The sequence below is a fragment of the Myxocyprinus asiaticus genome, chromosome 20 (assembly GCF_019703515.2).
Source record: "Myxocyprinus asiaticus isolate MX2 ecotype Aquarium Trade chromosome 20, UBuf_Myxa_2, whole genome shotgun sequence".
Classification (NCBI taxonomy): domain Eukaryota; kingdom Metazoa; phylum Chordata; class Actinopteri; order Cypriniformes; family Catostomidae; genus Myxocyprinus; species Myxocyprinus asiaticus.
In genome coordinates, this window is record NC_059363.1 from 32,192,273 (window position 1) to 32,206,003 (window position 13,731).

Below are 13,731 nucleotides of genomic sequence, written 5' to 3' on the forward strand. Positions count from 1 at the left end.
TTAAATTATTAATGGGAATTTATCGCAGTAAACAATGCATCGCCAGGACACCGAGGGCTTGTGGAGTTTTCCCAATGAGAAAATCATAGCTGCGCTGTCCAAGAATTTGCATGCAACAATTAACGGCATTCATCAAGCACCCTTTCATCTTAAAATGTGCATTTGTTATTATAAACATGAGCAAAATGTTGAAAAATCGTTGCTTTTTCAAAGCATCCCCCTTGGAGTTCCGAAGATGTCCCAGCAGTCCATTCATCAAGTGTGACTCCGGTCTGATTCTCAGCACTGAATCTCAATAGGGTGATGATCATTCCCCCATGCAAGAGCTCACAAGCGATGAGAAGAGGAGACTTGCCATTATCTGAATTCACACAACCCCGCAGAACGAGTTCGGCTGTGGAGATAGGGAGCTGCTGAGACACTTCCAACAGTAGATTAAGATATCCATCCTGTCGTATCGCAAGCACAGCATCACTTGATGGACCACAGCTGGGCAGCTGCTCGTCTGTGTCAAAGCATCTGGAAAATTATGTAGCAGATATTTTACATAGAGTCTGTGGTCATGTATTATGGAATATACTGTACCAAGGCATCCGCTGGGGAAACCACTGTTTCCTTGCAGTGCAATTCATTGAGCCGCATGTCCTCCAGTTCCCATACTGGACCAAGATCCCGAACCGACTGGTAGCAGCGGACCGATATAGAAACATATGTTGTCAGCTCATCTCCTTAGCCTGAAATTCACAATCATATAAAAATAGAGACACTAAAATTACTTACTAATTGTTTGTCGTCTTCAACATGGTCGGTTGACTTGCTTACTGCATAGGGCATGCACACAGACTGCTGTTAGTGTCGTTACAACGAACTGATTGAGTGACACCAAGGTTATTTTCGTAAATGAAAACTGAAACGAAAACTATTGATTAAAAAAAAATTCGTTGCTACCACCCCTGGAGTCGCGAGTTTGAATCCAGGTCGTGCTGAGTGACTCCAGCCAGGTCTCCTAAGCAACCAAATTGGCCCTAGGGAGGACAGAGTCACATGGATTAACCACCTCGTGGTCGCTATAATGTGGTTCTCGCTCTCTGTGGGGCGCGTGGTGAGTTGTGCATGGATGCTGCGGAGAATAGCGTGAAGCCACCATGAACGCTAAGTCTCCACGGTAGCTCAACAAGCCACGTGATAAGATGCACGGATTGACGGTCTCAGATGTGGAGGTAGCTGAGATTCGTCCACTGCCACCCGGATTGAGGCGAGTCACTACGCCACCACGAGGACTTAGAGCGCATTGGGAATTGGGTATTCCAAATTGGGGAGAAAATGGGAGAGAGGAAAAAAATAAGATTTTTTTTTTTTTTCGTAAACTGAAATCAAATAAATATTTTAAAATAAATGAAAAATTAAACTAAACTAACAAGAGTTATTAAAAAATAAATAAAAAACTAACTGAAATAAAATAAAAATGATCCAAATTAAATTATCTTTTTCGTAGACAACGAGCTCTCATCACATGGCGGGAAAATCTGACCTGTGTGTTTGAGATATTCATCTTCAGAGCCGCAAACACTGTTGGGCAGTTTAGTTGAACACCTGCAGGTGGCGTTGTGGCATGCAATGCACATGAGGTTAGCTGATACTAAAAGACTGATATGAAGACGACTGGGACATGACAAGTATAAAAACATTTTTCACGATCTTCCGTGAATATTTTCAGGTCCTAGTGTGGCCAAGGCTGGCATACTAGTGTAACAGGTGCAATACTATGGCAAAGGCATTAGCATTAGTGCATGTAAACATTACAAATACTGTAATTACAAATAATCTAATGCAAATATCTTTCAGTCATCATCGAGTTGTTATAACGGATTCTTTTACTGATTTCATGCGGATTTCATTCATAGAATGAAGCAGAAAGCATAATATATATCTAGAATATGCAGTATGTGCACACTTTTTTCTTCATGTTGGTATTTGGGTCATTTCTGCACTACAGCGGCCTCTGGCGTCCTGGTTACTATATTCAGTCCCACCAGGATTTCGCAGCACTTTTTCCTGGGGTTTGCGGCCAAAATGATTGAATTTGCTGCGACTTTTCTCAAATATTGCGATGCAGTTTGCGGAATATTTGGGGTTGTTTTGCAGTGAAAACTTACAAATCACCATTATATACCTTTGCAATTGTGTTAATTATGCTCAATAACTTAATATGCTGTTAGCAGGCCGAAAAAAAAGAAAGAAAAGAAAAAGAATCACACACACACAACATACATTTAGGTGAATCCTGTGGATAGACCCTTAATTATTTTTTATTAAAATGTTCTGCCTCAGACAATGCAAGAAAACTTAAGGTTAAAATAGACATGCAAAATATCTGCTAATTAAAAACACAAATGAGGATTCAATAATTATGCCTGTTGCAATTATTACATTGTCTGATGTATGGCCATACAAGCAAATACAATTAGAGTTAATATATTTGAGAATTTATATGTACAAATTTAAATTCCACAAGTGTTTTAAAAAATGTTACATATATGAAAATGCAATTTTTGTCATATTTTTAAATATATGTTGTATACATGTATGTATGGAAGTGTTCAGTTAACTCTCAAATATAATTACTAAAACTAAAATATATAAAAACGAAAATGAAATGTGTTTACAAAATAGAAACTAAACTAAAACTAACAAACTCATTAATGGAACTAACTAAAACTAAATTGAGATTTATAGCAAATCTGAAAACGATATAAAATAAAAACTGATTTGGAAATGCAAAACTATAATAACCTTGAGTGACACTACCTTCTATGAAACTGCGGAGTTGAGCATTCAAAGCCCTGTGGATCTCGTTTCCTAACGAATCACAATTCCTAAAGCCCAGTCCAAGAAATCATACAAAAATAAACGTATCTAGCTTGGATGGATGTAATATTTCACAGCGAAACTGAGATATGAACGCGTCATACCTGTGCTGGGCGTGTCGACGCGTCACAGACAGGTGCGTACATCGCGCGCTCCTCCTATTCACATGACGTCACATACTCGGCAGAAAACTGCGGAAACGCGACGTGGAAAAACTATTAATTCAACATTTCATTACATCTGTCGCGGTCTGTTCAAGAAGGTAAGTGGACTGTTGTCGTTTTTTGCTTGTCTGTTCAAACAAAGGACGTTTTACTTCGGTTTAGAGAATATGTAAAGTCAAAAGGTTTGTTTACTTACCCGTTAATCTGACCCTGACATCATTGATAGAGGTACGTGCTTTTAGTCAAAACATAAATACCGGATTGAAGCTGGTTTCAAAACGCAACCTTTTAAAGTATGTTTTGAAGTATCATTTAAAATTTTAACCCTTAAAGAAATCCGGAGGTAAATATTTTTACAGGGTTTCAGGCGGTTTCACTTGTCAATATTGTGTTGTTTATACTGTATACTATTAGTCAAGGTTTACCAGTATTATTAAAATTGGAATATATATAATTTCCGAATTTAATAATACTGGTAGAGTCATCAAAACTATAAAATAACACAAATGGGCGTGTATTGGATCATTTAACGACGAAAATATGCTAAACAAATTAAAACAATCGTGTATTTTTCTTCTTCAATGTATGACCACCCTTTGCCCCGATCAACGTTTTTTTAGACTTTTTGATGCCAAGGACCCCCAAATATGACAGTCACCTTGCAAGGGACCCCCTCCTAAAACATAAAGGTCGATATATATTTTTGTGTATAAAGACCAGAGGAAAATTAAGAAAAATGTTAAGTGTGATATTATGAAGACTATTTAAATAACTAGCTTTTGTATTGTTATTGTAGCCTACTAAATCCAAAATAAACTCTAAAAAAATATGATCTGAAGGGATGCACAATGTATTGGCCAATTATTGACCAAATTAAAACCATCGGCTATAACCATCGACATAAACCTCCAATGTCAACCATCGTTTTTTGTATTGGTGTTTTCATGCTTATGGTCGCAAACATGTAAAAGGTAATATGAAAAACTGATGGTTTTTTTATCATTAATTGCATACATTTATTGCATTATCTTAAGTTTATTACAATTTTTTGGTGTAATATACAGAAATACCTACCAAAATCATGTAATATAAACCATGTAATAAATACCAACCAAAAAAAAAGGTAATATAAAGAAACACTTTTTTCTTTCTCTGAAATTTTCCACAGACCCTCTAGCACCCTGCGCGGCCCCCTGGGGGTCCCTAGACCCCTGTTTTAAAACCCTAAGCTCTGCACACTCTGGACATTCTCTCAACCAACTTCATGACGTACCCAATTATCCAATTTACCCATTAAAAAATAATCATCAAAACTTAAAGCTTTGTAAAGAAATTCACACACAGGCACAAATTCTGTTTGTCAGTAAATCACATTTCAAGAATTTAAGCAAAGTCTTTAGATCAAAAGATGATGAGAAACAAATTTAGTAATGTGTGTCCACACTTTTGACTGGTACTGTATATATTTTGTAATATCAGTAAAGCTTGAGTATCTAAATACAGTTGTAGATTTTCTTTATTTTACTCCTATAATATTATATGTAAAATATTCCACTTAATGTTTCACAACCTTTTTGTACTTTATATCCTCTCCTGTTTTCTTATAGTATTAATAAATTCTTAATAACATATAATATTGGCTGCTGAGTGACTCCAGCCAGGTCTCCTAAGCAACCAAATTGGCCCGGTTGCTAGGGAGGGTAGATTCACATGGGGTAACCTCCTGATTGCTATAATGTGGTTCGTTCTCGGTGGAGCGTGTGGTGAGTTGAGCGTGGTTGCCGCGGTGGATGGCGTGAAGCCTCCACACGCGCTATGTCTCTGTGGCGCTCAACAAGCCACGTGATAAGATGCGCGGGTTGACGATCTCAGACGCAGAAGCAACTGGGATTCGTCCTCCGCCACCCGGACTGAGGCGAATCACTACGTGACCACGAGGACTTAAAAGCACATTGGGAATTGGGCATTCCAAATTGGGAGAAAAAGAATCCAAAAAAAAATTACATATAATGTTAATGTAAAATAATAATAATAATAATGTTTAAACTGCAGACATTTTGTAAGGAACAGGAAAGGAGAAAATCACTGTTTCTTTCTCTCTCCAGATTTCTCAGGCCTCTTCCTGGAAATCAAAGCATATCAACTGCTGCTGCTTTCTTTGGAAGGAAGCATGTGTCATCAGACTTGCATCTGAAACACAATGGGACCTCCTTGCTTGTTGTGGGTCACCGAGAACCAACTGCTCACTGCCAGAAAACATAGCTACAAAGACAACAGCAACAGTATTTAGATCAATAAGAAACGTGGGGCTTATGACCGCTGCTGATTCTGCCAAAGCTTGAAAAGACCACATAAATGTTGACAACTTCAAAACTGTAAAATTCAGGGTCTGGATAACAAACAAGGAGAGTAGTTGTGTGTAATGGGGGAGTGCATGTTGGACAGCTATGGTGAGGATGGCTTTCAAAGTTGTGAAGGATATGACGATTGGTCCACCTTCAGCTCCGCGGACTGGGTAGAGCCCCAGCAAAATGACAACAGCTTTTCAGACTGGGCTGAATTCCAGCAGAATACCAAGAAAGAGGAAGAATTATCAACCGTACCTGTGACAGAAATAAGAACTTTTGAGCTTCCTGGAAACGTATGTTCATTTGGCTTATTTTAAACTGGTTTGTTGTTTATAACGTTCATATCTATGAATGTTATTGGGGTACCTCTACTGTACTGTACTTAAGGCTGCTATTCTTTACAGGTTGAAAATGGCAACAAGGTAAATGCCCAGTTAGTTTTCCATGACTGTTTTTGTGTTGAGTCGGCAAAAAAAGAAGCTGTCATGATGGAAATCCCTACACTGTCCCAAATATTCCAGAGTGCAGTTGACATGATCTCTGAGTCTGCAGCAATTACAAGGTACAAGCTTATAGCTTTTTGATACCCTTCACTGTAACAATGAAACTCAGTAGTGTTGAAACACAATGCACAGTTTTCATCAGGAAAAAAAACTGCTGCCGCTCAGTATCTTACAAGTTTCTTACAGGCGCTTTCTCCATATTTCACTCTAGTTGTTGGCAATAGCTGTTGGCATGTACATCTATATGCTCATCAAGTTGCTGTTACTCTATAAAGTGTAGAATGCGTGCATATACTTAATTTTTGTTACATTTTGTTAATATGCGCATTCCTCTAAGGCATCTGTCAGTGTGTGCCCACTGTCAATCTTTGCCCTGATTTGAATGAATTCAAACCACTTTGCACTGTAAAATGCTGTGGTTTATTGTTCAAGCTCTGCACTCAAGCCTGTTTTAAATGATGAAGTGCGAATACATTTTTCAAAAGTCTTTATCTCTCTCTCTCCCTCTTCAACATCAGCCAAGCTGCCAGTTTCTGGTGTAATTTACAGTCTGGGTCAAAAACTCTGAGACTATCAAGCCCCAAACCCAAATTACACTCCCACAAAGTACTGCTCAAAACCCTTCAGCTCAGACACCCTGACACGAGCGCTGCCTCACAGGTGGGTGAAATGTATTTTTTTGTCTTTACTGGTACCTTTGCTGCACAATATCTGGTTAAAGCTGAAGTCCGTAATTTCTGCGCCACCGAACAGAATTGCAAAAATAAACATGGTTTTCAAACAGCTTTTTGAATATGCCCGTTTCCCGTTGATCGAACAAACAGATAGTCCCGCCCCAACTCAAGCCATTGGATGAGTCAATGTTGTTGTGTTAGGCTGGATGGGTCGCTTAAAACAAACTGTTATAACACCAAAGAGACACCATGTTTACAGTTTTCGAGAAACATTAACCTACAAATGACTTGCATATAGTTGTTTCTTCATAATAAGCTAGGATAGGAGAAAGTATTTTAACAGCGATGAAGTTACGTACTACAGCTTTAACACTGAGGTTCAGAAAATGTTTTTTTCTATTATAGTATCTTTGTTCTGTTCTATAGCTAGGAAGTATGATTGTATGTAACGTGAGATGATAGAAATGTGTCAACCACAACTTTCCACATTGATAAAAAATGTAATTGATCTGCAGTCAGTGATTTATCTTTTTGGTTATACCTCCCACCCTGACAAGTTCAGTTTTGATGCTACAGTATGTGTGAACAGAGTCATAAGATTAACGGTTTGAGCACATTGAGGTCGGAGGAAATAAAAAATATTTGATATTTTAGAGCTGACTATTGAGAAAATCTCATAGTGTATGATGCTCAACATCTCAAATATGAAGTCATAAACTGAGCAGCCAATGGAAATTAACCACGCGCGGTCACGACACTGGACGACAAAGAAATGGAGATGGTGGACAAGCGCTCAAAGTGGAGAAAACGTGTAGCGCGACTTGCCTCCAACTTGTGTCGCCGTCTTCGTCTTTCCACCCAAGACAAGCACTCCCGTACAAGCATGTTTGTTTACATCTGTTATGCATCTCCTAGAATGGGGGCATGTGTTTCCATGTGATCAGATCGACTTGACAGCCGGAGTAATGTTCTGTCGTTTAGTGTGTTATGCCCAGTTTTTATTTGTAGCCATTTACATAGTTGGTAAGTGTGTGAAGATACCTAATATTTTTAGATTTTGTTCGGATTTTAGAAGATGTGTAGTGTAATCCAGCCTAAAAGTGCTTCTCTTCCCCCTCAGTGCATGAAGAAATTTGTTGACTGATAAAATAACTAACTACATCTCAGAGTATAATAGCATTTTGGTGCTGATGTGTGAATAGACAGAAACTGTTGCACGTGTGAATAGCTGATGTGGAACATTTACTAGTAAAGGCAGTCCAACCATTTTAATGCAGTTTACCAGGTTTCCTGTGTGAAAGGGGGTAGGTTGAAGAAGAGACTTTATAAACCAAAACAATGCACATATAGCATTTGTAATTGTGTTTTGTGACTTCGTATCTAATGTTCTAAAGTTAGTGTTATTAAATTAAATTAACTTTCCTTTTTTTCCAGAGCATTACTCTTTCTGATCTTGAACTTGAAGAGCCTGAAGACCCTCCCGGAACTCTTATTCAAACCAAGGTTAGTTTATGTCTAGTTATGCTTACAGAGGAAGTGAATTCCAGTTCAAATGCAAGCAATAAACTGAATCATTGACCTCTGACCATTTTTCTTCATGTAGCTAATGCCAACATCACATTGTCGGAATGCGCCAGGTTTCCTTTATCAGATCTCACAACAGTGGCTTAACCAGCACACCAGGAAGCTGCTCCCCTACCAGCAAAAGAAAGACCCTTTCCAGTAAATCAAGATTACATTTGCACATGCACGGTATAAGAGACCGGTACCATTGTTATGTTGACGCACTATTTCAAAAGACTGAATCTTCAATACATACTGTACTACTGCCTGCTCTGCACACATAAATGAGCACAGGTAATGTCTTCTGAAGGAAACACTGTTACAAATAAATTCAGGAAAAGCCTGTTACAAAGAGACTCTGAAATGGGCAGTACTGCTATGCACACTAGCACAGGAAACAATTCCTTACATACTTGAAGTAAACACTTTCAATCTAACATAAAGAGGAGGCTGTTACAATACACCATAGACAATAGAGCATGTGCCTAACAAGATCAAAATCACTGTAAATTCACAAATACAGGAAGCTAACATAGCCATATACAGATTAATATATTGGATTGTTTGTTGCTGCCTTAAGCTCATGGCTTACTGTTCTCAAATGCTACATTATTTTTATAATGTGTGTACTGATATCTGAAATGTTTGAATGTTTTTAGTATATTTATGAATATATCATTCTATTATTTTAAATACTGTACATCAAGATGAGTTATTTGTTTTCAACTCAACTGAATAAAAATAAATGGTTATGTCAAACGTCATTGTGTTGTGAAACCAGCTTGAAGGGATAGTTCACCCAAAAAAATTGAAAATTCTCTCATGATTTAGTCACCCTCCTGACATCCCAGATGTGAATGACCATCTTTCTTCTGCAGAACACAAATGAAGATTTTTAGAATAATATCTGAACTCTGTAGGTCCTCACAATGCAAGTGAATGGGTGCCAACATTTTGAAGCACCAAAATCCACACAAAGGGAGCATAAAAGTAATCCATGTGACTCCAGTGGTTAAATCCATGTATTCAGACACGATATGATAGGTGTGGGTGAGAAACGGATCAAAATTTAAGTTATTTTTTGTCATAAATTTTCCTCCCTGTCCAGTAGGGGGCGATATGCATTTAGAATGTGAATCACCAAAAACAGAAGGAGCAAATGAAGGAAAAAGGACTTAAATATTGATCCGTTTCTCACCCACACCTATCATATCACTTCAGAAGATATGAATTTAACCACCAGAGTCATCTGGAGTACTTTTATGTTGCCTTTGTGTGGATTTTGGCACCCATTCACTTGCATTGTATGGACCTACAGAGCTGAGATATTCTTATAATCTTAATTTGTGTTCTGCTGAAGAAAGAAAGTCATGCACCATGATGCTAGAGTGTTATGTGGTTGCTAGGGTGTCAAAAAGAGTCCTATGATAGTCTAGTCTCTAGATATGGCTCAAGATTTTCCTTAAATGTAGGCCAAGTCTTTGGAATTTTTCACCTGTTTTATTGTCCACCAAAAAAACAAAAGAAACCCTCCTCTGCGCACCGCTCCACAATAGAGTATAAAACCAAAGTTTAAAAAAGTGAGCTAATAACTATAAATACTGTATATCAACATTTTAATGTGTTACCCAGTTAGTCTTTTAGTGAAGTTTAATGTCTGTCCTTCTAAACCAATCTGCCAGATCTTATTTTGCTATCAGATATCTTCACATTGACATTAAAAACAAGGGTAAATTTAGATTTTGGATGGCAGTCCTGATTATGCGAGTGACCGCAGTACTTCCTGTCATTCAGTCTGAGATAGAGTCGAACTGAAAATCAAATTCTACTCGACATATTGTTTTTAAAACCCAGCATACAGGAAGTTCACAGACAGCTTAAGGTCATGTTAAGTACAGATATACACACACACTTCCCTTCCTAAATTCAAAGGCATCACCACAACATGATGTTTGAAGCTATAATGAGCATCATCTATTTTTTTCTGGGCTAATTAAATTGTTCTTTAAAAATATTTTTAACATGGACATTTTGAGATTGCTTTGGATTCCAAAAAGTTTTGCTGTGGTCAAAGTGGTAAAAATGCTATTCAGGACGAGTTAAAAATGTCTAGCAGAATACAGTTAGGACTACTGAGGGCTGACTTGCATGTTTTTATGAGACAATTTCCAGTGGGTTTCTTCGTTTAATATGCAACACTTCTCTTGACACATAACCATAAATAATGCATATTTTAAAAAATGTATACGCTATAACTGAGTAACCACCTTTGTGCTTCATAGCGTTATAATAAGAGTTTCACAGGAGTTTCACTTCCATAATCACTTTCATTAAAATTGACATGGCAGAGTCACGTGACGCCATGCAAGAATCAGACGTCTGAACAGCGAGCTCTGCGCACTTTGCTAGTTTTAATACCTTTTATGACATAAACCGGTGAGATTCAATACACTCTGTTCTAGGAGGACAGTATGTCAAAGAATTCAAAATCCTCAGGCTCTGGAGATATTAAATGACATTTACGTGCTCAAGCTGACACCCCTGAGCAGGCCGTGGACCAGGAAGTCGATTTGGTCGGAGAAGTGCGGGAAATGCGGTGAGAGATGTTGAACATATCGGCAGTGCTGACGAAGGTCATTGCTGACTTGGAGGATCTTGCTGTGATACGTCGATCGATCACTGCCATGAAGGCAAAATTTACTGATGTGATCACAAGAGTGGGGGATGTCGAGAAACGGATTGATTATCTGAAGTCATCGGAGAGGGAACTATCTGCTAAACTGCTAGTGACCAAGGTGCATTTGGAGCATTTCTGGGAGAAGTTGGAGGACATTGAAAACCGTAGCTGGCAGAATAACTTTGTTCGTGGGAGTCCCGGAGGGAGTGGAGGGACAGAATATGGTGGAATTCCTGGACGGGCTCTTTCCGAGTCTGCTCGATATAGCAGGCCATAAGCTGGAAATCAAGCGAGCTCACAGGGTTCCGGCTCGGAAATCTGCTGAAAGAGACAATTCTGGCCAATTTTCTGAGATCATCCGATAAAGATCTTGTGTTACGTGTGGCGAGAAGTAAAGGAAGGCTTTTTTGGAAGAACCACAGCATTTTCTTGTTCCCAGTCTTTACAAAATCGACAAGAGAGAAATGTGATTGATTCAAGAAATGCAAGAAATATTTACATCAATGGAAGGTCACTTTTGCACTGATATTCAGGAAGTGTTCCTTCAAGAAATGCACCTTTCCCTGCAGGAAGCTGAACAATTTGGAAAGATATGGGGTGGGCATTTTTTTTTATAGTGCTGGCTTGAGTAAGAGCAGGGAAGTCATTACATTGATAGGTAAACATCTACAAACAGAGTAAAGATAAATTATGAAGAGTCATTATTGTTTTAGCTGAAATTCAGGGACAAAGTCTTATTTTGGCAAATATATATGTACCTAATGTTGATGATCAGGGCTTTTTTAAAGATCTTGAAGGGATGTTGCATGCCGCTGGCACCCCTCATGATATAATATTGGGAGGAGACTTTAAACTTTTGATGGACTCAGTCCTTGATCATAGTGAAGCAAAAGTGTCGCTTCACAGGATGTGTAAAAATCTTGGTCTTACAGATATTTGGAGACTTTTGAACCCATCTGGTATAATTTTTTTTCTTCAGTCCATAAGATTTAATCTAGAATAGATTTTTTGTATATCTAAGTTCCTCATTTCATCTGTTGTTGATTGCTCAATTGGAAACATTTTAGTCTCAGATCACGTCCTGGTGTGTTTAGAGGTGTTGCCATATGCGGAGAAAAAGAAATCATATAGTTGGCACTTTAATGTATCCCTTTAATGAGTTTTGGCTATTCAGGACAAGACAGTCATACTGTGAGTCGGGGGACAAAGCAGGGAAGCTTCTGGCAAGATATATAAAACAGAGAGAGTCTTTTTCTACCATTCTCTCAGTGAAATCTGCTGGTGGTGAAATATTTACCTCAGCCATTGATATTAATAATGCTTTTAAAGAATTCTATCTTGATCTCTATAGTTCCACGTCTTCGTCTAATGATGAAGATATTAGAAACTTCATTGAACCATTAGAACTTCCTAAACTGACGACTGAGAAAAAAATTCTCTTGATTCTGAGATAACCTTGGAGGAGCTTGGTGAGGATTATGGCCTTGCCTGCAGTCAAGGCTCCGGGGCCAGATGGCTTTGCCACTGAATTTTTTATATCTTATACTATAGAACTGGCTCTACTTTTGCTAGAAGTTTATACGGAATCATTAAAGAATGGAAAGCTTCTGCCAACCATGACACAAGCCCGGATCAGCCTGATTCTTAAAAGGGACAAAGATCCAAGCGAGTGTAAGACTTACTGTCCAATTTCCCTGATCCAGCTAGATGTTAAAATATTGTCAAAAATTTTGGCTAACCAATTAAGTAAAGTTATGACATCTCTTATACATATAGATCAGGTGGGGTTTATTCGGGGTCGTAGCTCTTCTGATAACATTAGGCATTTCAACAATATCATGTGGTCAGTGGCGAATGGTCAGGCTCCGGTTGCTGCCATCTCACTTGACGCCGAAAAGGCGTTTGATATGGTTGAATGGGATTATCTTTTTAAGATTTTGGAAATGTATGGGTTCAGGAATACTTTTATTGGATGGATTAAGTTACTTCATAGACACACAGTAGCGGCGGAACAAACAAATTGATTAATTTCAGATTATTTTACTCTGGATAGGGGCACCCGGCAGGGTTGCCCTCTTTCCCCATTATTGTTCTGTCTTGCCCTGGAACCATTAGCAGCTGCAATAAGAAAGGAGGATGATTTTCCAGTGGTGATGGCGGGAGGTGTGGTGCATAACTTTTTGCTTTACGCAGATGATATTTTATTATTTGTCTCCGACCCCATTAGATCTATGCCTTGCCTCCACAGGGTTATTAATTCCTTTTATACATTTTCAGGATACAGAGTTAATTGGTCTAAATCCGAAGCTTTGGCTCTGACAGCATACTGCCCGATAACGGCTTTTCAGCCGGGCGCCTTCCAGTGGCCCAAACAGGGCATTAATATTTGGGTAATTTATTCCCAGCAAATTTGTGTGATTTTAGTTCGTTAATTTTGACCATTTAATAAAAAGGTTTTCGAGCGATATGGCTTCATTACATTTATCTATGATTGGGAAGGTTAATGTTATTCAAATTAATTGTATTCCAAATTGTATTCCAAAACTACCTGCTACAGTTTCTCCCTATAGATGTCCCCCTCTCTTATTTCAAGCAATTGGATAGCATAGTGAAGTCCTTCATTTGGAATGGTAAATGTTCCAGATTACATTTCAGTAAGTTGCATAGGCCGATTGACAAAGGTGGGCTAGGCCTACCCAAGATTTTGTTTTATTATTATGCATTCGGTCTCAGACATTTGGCTCATTGGTCACTTCCTCCTGAGAGAGCCCCTCCCTTGTTTTGTATTGAACAGGAAGTTTTTGCCCCTATTTCGCCATTGCAAAGCCTTTCTATCAAACTAATTGGAGAAGTTACACCCCGTTATCTCGCATTTGCACTCAGTATGGACAAAAGTGTCCAAAGTGTTTAATTCGGATATTTATTTAAATGTAG

General features: G+C 38.4%; 1 protein-coding gene across 1 annotated transcript; it reads left to right on the forward strand.

Annotated features, from left to right (window-relative positions):
- The first annotated feature begins 3,044 nt into the window (after positions 1-3,044).
- LOC127411353 (uncharacterized) lies at positions 3,045-8,874 on the forward strand. Its single transcript, XM_051646873.1, has 6 exons — positions 3,045-3,130; positions 5,138-5,673; positions 5,785-5,942; positions 6,402-6,543; positions 7,992-8,060; positions 8,161-8,874. Exons 2-6 carry the CDS (start codon positions 5,455-5,457, stop codon positions 8,281-8,283), a joined length of 711 nt encoding a protein of 236 aa, XP_051502833.1. The 5' UTR covers positions 3,045-3,130; positions 5,138-5,454; the 3' UTR covers positions 8,284-8,874.
- The last annotated feature ends 4,857 nt before the right edge of the window (positions 8,875-13,731 follow it).